Raw genomic sequence first — 9602 nt, 5'->3', positions numbered from 1 at the left:
GAGACACATGTGCTGACAAAGCAAGAGATTTTATTGGGAAAGGGCACCCGGGTGGAGAGCAGTAGGGTAAGGGAACCCAGGAGAACAGCTCGGCCACATGGCTCGTAGGCTCGGGTTTTATGGTGATGGGATTAGTTTCTGGGTGGTCTTTGGCCAATCATTCTAATTCAGTCTTTCCTGGTGGCGCACGCATCGTTCAGCCAAGATGGATGCTAGCGAGAGGGATTCTGGGAAGTGGACAGACACTCAGTGTCTCTTTTTGACCTTTTCCGAACTCTTCTGGTTGGTGGCGGTTGGTGGCTTATTAGTTCCGTATTCCTTAACAGGACCTCCTGTCATAAAACAACTCATGCAAAGGGTTACTATGGTGCCTGGCCAGGGTGGGCGGTTTCAATCAGTGTGCTTCGCCTAACCTTACTGTGTGTCAGGCTCCATGCTAATCACTTTTTATCTTACTCAAGTTTCCAACCATCCTGTGGAGACTAACTTCTCTGATTATTCCCTTCTCTTCTTTTCCCCTCTTTTCTCCTTCTCCCCTCTCCCTCCCCTTTATCCTCTTCCCCTCCTCCTCCTTCTCCCTTTGGTACTCCCTTCCCAGGGAACAGAACATGGAGGCTAACAGAGCTTAAACGACTTGGTCAAGGTCACCAAACTAAGACATGGTTCTGGAAGGACCTGAATTTAAATCCAAATTGTCTGATACTGAGGCCCATTCTGAATGAGTACACAGCCCTGCTCCCATTAATGAGTCCTGATGGCATCAGAGCCTCTGATGCGAGCCAGGCGGCCGGCAGCCCAGGGAACATCATGAGTCTTTATGCTTCAGTGGGTCCCGCTGCTCCTCAGCTGTTCTGTCATCAGACTCTTATCAGGTCCTGCCCCAGGTGTCCTGCAGGCCCTAACTGAAGGTGGGGGAAGCAGTCTTCTTGCGGTTGTTCACCACGGGCAGGAGCAGAACTAGCATGACTAGCATCCTCCAGAAGAGCAGCTCCAGGGCCAGTCCTGGCCTTAGGTGACCCCAGGCCGGCAGGACCCAGGATTTATTAGTCATTACCTTCTTGTATCCTCCCAGATTCCACTTTACTTAGGGGAGAGAGACAGAGACAGGCAGAGACGACAGAGTGGAGAATCTGGGACCCTCTTCATGACTGCTGTGGGATGGGGAGCCAGGACTGGATGCTTTGGTTTCCATGAGTGGGTGGCCGCCACCTCTAAGTTACACCCATGGAGCCCCTGGTGAATCCATAATGGCCTTTGTGTGTGACAATTTACTCATTTCACATGCAGTTTTCAGCAAGAATGACTCTGAACGTTCTAGTCTTATCTAAGCTGCAGGGGAGAAAATCAAAGACAAGGTCACGTCTTCTTTGATGTCTTCTTTTGTCAAGTGAGAGCTGTTCCTCCCCTCAGGCTGGTGGAATGACAGCCTTAGGAACCACAAGAAAAGGGTAGGGATTTTTAGTCTTTTAGGGGGTGGGGATGGGGTCCTGTGGACCCTTTTGAAATTTGGTGAAAGAAGGTTGCTTTTTTCCTTCACCTAGTTGTCTGTCTTATTTTCTGCTTTTATGTTAATCTCACTGCATTTATAGGCATTTGTGAGCTTCACACCTCTTCTCCCTTTCTTTTGGTTAGTGGGTGGGCTTAAGAGAGCAAATACAATAGCCCAACACCTGGGAACCTCTCTAGACAGAACGCAATGGGCAAGCTAAAATACAATACCCTGTGCACCAGGGACGACTTCTGGCTTTTTTTTTTTCTGAAATGTTGAGGATCGGAGGCAGGAAAGAGTCTGAGCAGATACGTTTCCTTCAGGCCTGTCCTTGGAAAAGGGAAAGTCTGAAACCCAGCTGCTGGGTTTTATTTTCCTAAGCAGATGATGACAAGGGTCTTTATTTGTTTGTTTGTTTTTTTAAATTCTTGCGGCATAGCTGATAGTTTCAGGTGGGTAGCAGAGTGACTCAGCTATACATATACATGTACCCATTCTCCCCCAAACTCCCCTCCCATCCAGGCTGCCACATGGCATTGAGCAGAGTTCCATGTGCTATACAATAGGACCTTGTTGGTTATTCATTTTAAATATGGCAGTGTGTACATGTCCATCTCAAACTCTCTGAGTATCCCTTTCCCCCATCCTTCCTCCCCATCCTCCGCCCCACCCAACCCCAAGTCCCTTCTCTAAGTCTAGGAGTCTTTTTCTGTTTTCTAAGTAAGTTCATTTGTATCATTTTGAGAGTGTTAATAGCCTTGGTAGGGAGGCCAGAGGTCCCCAGGCGGCAGGAGGAAATAAAACTGCAAGTGACAGACATTTTTATTTCTTTTTTCTCTTCTAATGCTGTGTTGTCACGGTGACAGCTGGTTCTGCCTGAATTTAACTTTATCTCAAACCTTGAGCTAACCAATGCGTTTTTCTCATGGAAATTTCTTCCTTAAGCTATGTTAATGAACCATGTATTTGCCTTTCTTCAAGATTCACGTCAATTGTTTTATGGTCTGGGATGACTCACCTTGTGCCAACGCTACCTCAAAATGCATGTTGTGGGTGAGGAGCCTGGTGCAACTCTCTTAGTTTTGAGGTGTTTCCTTTCTCTAATTAGCAGCTTGCTGATAGGTATATAACTCCTTGCTAAAAACTAGCAAGGGGGCACTCTTTCTGTCCCCTTCTGATGTCTATGTCAGAAGCTTTCTCTATCTCTTTTATACTTTAATAAAGCTTTATTACACAAAAAGCTCTGAGCAATCAAGACTCATCACTGGCCCTGGATCGAATTCTTCTCCTCTGGAGGCCAAGAATCCTGGCATTGTTCATGGCTTGTAGCAGCAACCTTTCAATTTCTTTTTAGATTTCACACATAAGAGTTATCATACAATATTTTTCCTTCTCTATCTGACTTAGTTCACTCAGTATGATAGTCTCTAGGTCCATCCATATTGCTGTAAATGGCATTATTTCATCTTTTTAATGCCTGAGTAATGTTCCATTGTATATATGTACCACATCTTCTTTACCCATTCCTCTGGATGACAGGGGTCTTGATGAAGATCTGTGATGTCTGCCCCTGGTCAGGGGTGCTGGAGGGGAGGTGAGGAAGGGCTGCTGGACCAGCACCCCTCTTAGAGAGCTAGAAGTTTTGTGTGGGTATGGATGGGCCGTTGCTTCCACTGCAGTGGTAAAAGCAGCAATGTTTGGCATATGAAATCTTAAGGCCACACTGGTCTTGCATCATGAAAGTTACTGAGTAGCATCAAAGATACAACTTAACAGCCAGAGACATTATAGTCTGAAGTCATAGGAAGTTTTGAGGGACTTGCTATTGAATCTAGTTGGATCCTTGATTCCTCATTGGATTATAATCTCCAATCAATACATCCAGCTAGAAATCACTAGAGAAATGCAAATCAAAACTATATGAGGTATTGCCTCACATCAATCAGAATAGTTATCATCAAAAAGTCTATGAATAATAAACACTGGAGATAGTGTGGGGAAAAAAAGAACCTGTCTACAGTGTTAGTGGGAATGTAAATTGGTGCAGCCACTATGCAAAATGGCATGATTGTTCCTTAAAAAACTAAAAATAGAGCTACCATATGATCCAGCAGCCCCACTTCTGGGCATATATCCAGGAAAGACGAAAACTCTTATTTGAAAAGATACATGCATTACCCAATGTTCATTGCAGCTGTATTTACAATAGTCAAGACAATGAAGCAAGTGTCTATCGACAGATGAATAGATAAAGGAGATGTGAGATATATATACATATATATATATATATATATATGTAAAATTGTATATTATGTAGCCATAAAAAATAATGAAATAATTCCATTAGCAACAACATAGATGAATCTAGAGATTATCATAGTGAGTGAAGTAAGTCAGACAGAGAAAGACAATTATCATATGACATCACTTATATGTGGAATCTAAAAAAAATGATACAAAGGAGCTTATTTACAAAACAGAAACAGATTCACAGACACAGAAAACAAACTTATGGTTGCCAATGGGGAAAGGAACAGAGGGATAAATTAGGAGTTTGGGATTAACAAACACACACTACTATACATAAAATAGATAAACAACAAGGGCATAGCACAGGGAACTATATTTTATAATAATCAGTAATGGAAAAGAATATTAAAAATTTGTGTATATATATATATATATATATATATATAATGGGCTTCCAAAGTGGTGCAGTGGTAAAGAACCCGCCTACCAATACAGGAGACACAATACATGGGTTCAATCCTTCTGTTGGGAAGACCCCCTGGAGAAGGAAGTGGCAACCCACTCCAGTATTCTTGCCTGGGAAATCCCATGGACAGAAGAGCCTGGAAGGACAAGTGGTATACCTCTTGACACTGGGTCAAGACTGTTTGGGTTCAAATCCAGTGCTAACTATCTTATTAGTTGTGTGACCTTGGAAAAGTTCCCTTATCTGCAAAATGGGAGAAATAATAGATTTTTGGGGGAGGATTAAGTGATTGAATATATGTAAACCACTTAAAACATAGACCACAGCCTTGTCTGACTTAATGAAACTATGAGCCAAGCCACGTAGGGCTACCCAAGATGGACAGGTCATGGTGGAGAGTTCTGACAAAACGTGGTCCGCTGGAGAAGGGAATGGCAAACCACTTCAGCATTCTTGCCTTGAGAACCCCATGAACAGTATGAAAAGGCAAAAAGATAGGACACTGAAAGAGGAACTCCCCAGGTCGGCAGGTGCCCAATATACTACTGGAGATCAGTGGAGAAATAACTCCAGAAAGAATGAAGAGATGGAGCAAGCAAAAACAATGCCCAGTTGTGAATGTGACTGGTGATGGAAGTAAAGTCGATGCTGTAAAGGGCAATATTGCATAGGAACCTGGAATATTAGGTCCATGAATCAAGGCAAATTGGAAGTGATCAAACAGGAGATAGCATCGACATTTTAGGAATCAGTGGACTAAAATGGACTGGAATGGGTGAATTTAACTCAGATGACCATTATATCTACTACTGTGGGCAAGAGTTGCTTAGAAGAAATGGAGTAGCTATCATAGTCAACAAAAGAGTCCAAAATGCAGCTCTTGGGTACAATCTCAAAAATGACAGAATGATCTCTGTTCATTTCCAAGGCAAACCATTCAATATCACAGTAATCCAAGTCTATGCTCTGACCTGTAACGCTGAAGAAACTGAAGTTGAACAGTTGCATGAAGACCTACAAGACCTTCTAGAACTAACACCCAAAAAAGATGTCCTTTTCATTACAGGGGACTGGAATGTAAAAGTAGGAAGTCAAGAGATACCTGGAGGAACAGGCAAATTTGGCCTTGGAGTACAAAACGAAGCAGGGCAAAGGCTAACAGAATTTTGCCATCAGAATGCACTGGCCATAGCAAACACCCTCTTCCAACAACACAAGAGAAGACTCTATACATGGACATCACCAGATGGTCAATACAAAATCGGATTGATTATATTCTTTGCAGCCAAAAATGGAGAAGCTCTATACAGTCAGCAAAAACAGACTGGGAACTGACTGTGGCTCAGATCATGAACTCCTTATTGCCAAATTCAGAGTTAAATTCAAAAAAGTAGGGAAAACCACTAGACCACTCAGGTATGACCTACATCAAATCCCTTACAATTATACAGTGGAAGTTACAAATTGATTCAAGGGATTAGATATGATAGAGTACCTGAAGAACTATGGATGGAGGTTTGTGACATTGTACAAGAGGCAGTGATCAAGACCATCCCCAAGGAAAAGAAATGCAGAAAGGTAAAATGGTTGTCTGAGTAGGCCTTGCAAATAGCTGAGAAAAGAAGAAAAGCTAAAGGCAAAGGAGAAAAGAAAAGATACACCCATCAGAATGCAGCATTCCAAAGAATACCAAAGAGAGATAAGAAAGCCTTCCACAGTGATCAATACAAAGAAATAGAGGAAAATAGAATGGGAAAGCCTAGAGATCTCTTCAAGAAAATGAGATACCAAGGGAAATTTTCATGCAAAGATGGGCACAATAAAGGACAGAAATGGTATGGACCTAACAGAAGCAGAAGATATTAAGAAGAGGTAGCAAGAATACACAGGAGAACTATACAAAAAAGATCTTCATGACTCAGATAACCACGATGGTATGATCACTCACCTAGAGCCGGACATCCAGGAATGCAAAGTCAAGTGGACCTTAGGAAGCATCACTATGAACAAAACTAGTGGAGGTGATGGAATCCCAGTTGAGCTATTTCAAATCCTACAAGATAATGCTATGAAAGTGCTGCACTCAATATGCCAGCAAATTTGGAAAACTCCGCAGTGGCCACAGGACTGGAAAAGGTCAGTTTTCATTCCAATCCCAAAGCAAGGTAATGTCAAAGAATGCTCAAACTACTGCACAATTGCACTCATCTCACATGCTAGTAAAGTAATGCTTAAAATTCTCCAAGCCAGGTTTCAACAGTACGTGAACCATGAACTTCCAGATGTTCAAGCTGGTTTTAGAAAAGGCAAAGGAACCAGAGATCAAATTGCCAACATCCACTGGATCATCGAAAAAGCAAGAGAGTTCCAGAAAAACATCTACTTCTGCTTTATTGACTATGCCAAAACCTTTGACTGTGTGGATCACAACAAACTGTGGAAAATTCTGAAAGAGATGGGAATACCAGACCACCTGACCTGCCTCCTGAGAAATCTGTATGCAGGTCAAGAAGCAACAGTTAGAACTGGACATGGAACAACAGACTGGCTCCAAATAGAGAAAGGAGTGCATCAAGGCTGTATATTGTCACCCTGCTTATTTAACTTATATGCAGAGTACATCATGAGAAATGCTGGGCTGGATGAAACATAAGCTGGAATCAAGATTGCCGGGAGAAATATCAATAACCTCAGATACGCAGATGATACCACCCTTATGGTAGAAAGCAAAGAACTAAAAAGCCTCTTGATGTAAGTGAAAGAGGAGAGTGGAAAACTTGGCTTAAAACTCAACATTCGGAAAACTAAGATCATGGCATCTGGTCCTATCATTTCATGTAAAATAGATGGGTAAACAATGGAAACAGTGATAGACTTTATTTTCTTGGGCTCCAAAATCACTGCAGATGGTGACTGCAGTCATAAAATTAAAAGATGCTTGCTCCTTGGAAGGAAAGTTATTGACCAACCTAGACAGCACATTAAAAAGCAGAGACATTACTTTGCCGACCAAGGTCCGTCTATTCAAGGCTATGGTTTTTCCAGTAGTCATGTATGGATGTGAGAGTTGGACTATAAAGAAAGCTGAGTGCCGAAGAATTGATGCTTTTGAACTGTGGTGTTGGAGAAGACTCTTGAGAGTCACTTGGACAGCAAGGAGATCCAACCAGTCCATCCTAAAGGAAATCAGTCCTGAATATTCATTGGAAGGACTGATGCTGAAGCTGAAACTCCAATACTTTGGCCACCTGATGCAAAGAGCTGACTCACTGGAAAAGACCTTGATGCTGGGAAATATTGAAGGCAGGAGGAGAAGGGGATGAGTGAGGATGAGATGGTGGATGGTATCACTGATGCAATGGACATGAGTTTGAGTAAGCTCTAGGAGTTGGTGATGGACAGGGAAGCCTGGGGTGCTGCAGTCCATGGGATTGCAAAGAGTTGGGCACGACTGAGTGACTGAACTGACTGAAACCACTTAAAAATGGGACTGGCATGTGGTCAGCTATTGTTATTAGGCTTGTGTGTGTATGCTCAGTTGCTCCTCTGTCCATGCGAGTTTTTCAGGCAAGAATACTGGAGTGGGTGGCTATTTCCTACTCCAGGAGATCTTCTTGACCCAGGGATAGAACCCAGGATTCTTCCAATTGGCAGGCAGATTTTTTTACCACTGTGCCACCTGGGAAGCCCATTATTAGGCTCAATGGATGTCTTATACTTGGGCCTGTAGTCATGTATTAATCAACTGATTTTGAATTGGATGTAGGAATTACTTATTGGAGATTGGAGGGCAGAAAAGAGAGTAGGAATGCATATTACCACAATGCCCCTTTAAGAAAGCATGTCTGGAATTTTGCCAGTGAATTGGTTAGAATCTGGCCCCCTTTTGTTACCCAGAGCCCAGTTAACCATCCTTACACACAAATTGGAGGACTCATCCTTTTAGCCATTTGTATATCCTTTTAATTGGACACATGAGGTGAGGGTCATGGTAGTTTGACCTGAGGGGGTAGATTTTTCTTCAGTTCTATGCAGCAAGACAATACATTGTGACAGAAGGCGACCCATTTCCATCCCAACTTACAGCCGAAGTAACAATTGCCACCAAGTTTAGTGCAAGTTCGGACTGTCGCTCCATTATTTCCAAACAAACTGTACCCTGAAGGAGAAAAAACACATACACACAAAAGAAAAATCAGTCTTCAAGAGCCTGGGGGAAATCTTAGGGCTGTCCTCTCTTTCCTGGTGAATGGCTTCTCAATTTGGGGTTTTCCTTCTACACTCCACCCTCTCATCTGCTGTTACATCTTGGCAAGGGCCACTGAGTCCAGCACTAATCAGAGGAAGCTGAGGGAAACAGGATTGTAAATAGCTGGAGAGTGATCTATGCATGTGGTGAAAAGGGCTCCCCTCTCTTAAGCTGTGGCAGACTTTCAGGAGGTAGCAACCGAGGATCAGGGCAGGGGCTGAATAACACTCACTCACCTCTTGCCTCTAGCACCTTTGCTGATTGATACTGTGGTCTCCCTGCTGGACTTACACCAGTGGGGCTTTTCAAGTGCCTCAGTCCTCGGAAGACCCTCAATTTTCATGACCCATACCCATCATTACTTACCTGAAGGCAATGAGATCACCAGGAGGAAGAGTAACCCAGAGAGACGGAGTCTCATAGTTGATGAGGACACAGAGCTACAGCTTCCTGGGGGTGGCTATCTGGGAGGCTCCTTTATAGTGCTGGGCAGGCTGGGTGGGGCTGGACACTGGCCTCATTCTATCTGGAGGGATACCCAGGGGAGACAGGCTTTTTCAGGATTATAGGAAAAAGAATCCCTGGGCCATCCTGTGCGACTTCCTCTTCTACAAATCATGGGAGAGGAAAGGACTCAGTCAAGGTAGAAGAAAGGGAGAGACCAAGCATCATCATGCTCAGGACTGGGCACTATCCTGTGTCACTTCGAGTGGACACTGATGGGAAAATGGCAGGGAAATGTCTGCTTGTTTCTCCCATTCTTTGCAGTCCCACTGAGAACACAGGAGCCCAGAGAGGTGATGTGATAAAACACAGGCTTAATTGAAGGCCAGAAAGGATGTCAGCAAGAATTTACAGTGTTCCAAGAAGCAAAGGATCTCAGGGTATCAACTCTTTGCCTGACCAAGAGTTAGGTAGGTGTTCAGACATGGTGAAGAGGGGAAAGCTTATTTGCCTATCAGAGGCCCGCGCTGCAGGGAATCTCACTCCCCAGAACAGTTCACTGAATGACTTTGTTTTCTAGATGGCTGATGTAGAAAGTCAGCTGGACTTTGGGAACCAGTAATGGGGAAGGTTCTGTTTTTGAAGTGGGTGATTTAGAATTCTCTCCTGGCCCCTGAGAGCAGGAAGAGCTGGTTCAGGGTTGG

At 43.5% G+C, this 9602-nt stretch overlaps 1 protein-coding gene and 1 long non-coding RNA gene across 2 annotated transcripts in view; one reads left to right on the top strand and one right to left on the bottom strand.

The window, feature by feature from the left end:
• Positions 1-1316: 1316 nt before the first annotated feature.
• LOC145508237 (uncharacterized) overlaps positions 1317-9602 on the top strand; it is a 49228-nt gene continuing 40942 nt past the window's right edge. Inside the window, exon 1 of the long non-coding RNA XR_014055444.1 lies at positions 1317-1448. This is a non-coding gene — a long non-coding RNA (uncharacterized LOC145508237). The remainder of the gene's footprint in view (positions 1449-9602) is intronic.
• On the bottom strand, positions 8192-8875 carry DEFB136 (defensin beta 136). The gene is made up of 2 exons (XM_081573631.1): positions 8821-8875; positions 8192-8364 (listed from the first exon to the last, which is right to left on the bottom strand). Exons 1-2 carry the CDS (start codon positions 8873-8875, stop codon positions 8192-8194), a joined length of 228 nt encoding a protein of 75 aa, XP_081429757.1.

Source organism: Giraffa tippelskirchi, chromosome 1, assembly GCF_054371585.1.
Source record: "Giraffa tippelskirchi isolate mGirTip1 chromosome 1, T2T-mGirTip1v1.2.pri, whole genome shotgun sequence".
In the NCBI taxonomy this organism is placed as follows: domain Eukaryota; kingdom Metazoa; phylum Chordata; class Mammalia; order Artiodactyla; family Giraffidae; genus Giraffa; species Giraffa tippelskirchi.
The sequence above is the reverse complement of the archived record's forward strand: the minus strand, read 5'-3'. Positions and strand labels throughout refer to the sequence as shown.

Coding starts and splice junctions, on each gene's coding strand:
- DEFB136 (XM_081573631.1), bottom strand. CDS start 8,875: ATGAGACTCCGTCTCTCTGGGTTACTCTTCCTCCTGGTGATCTCATTG. Junction 8,365..8,820: donor GGTGATCTCATTGCCTTCAG/GTAAGTAATGAT, acceptor TTTCTCCTTCAG/GGTACAGTTTGTTTGGAAAT.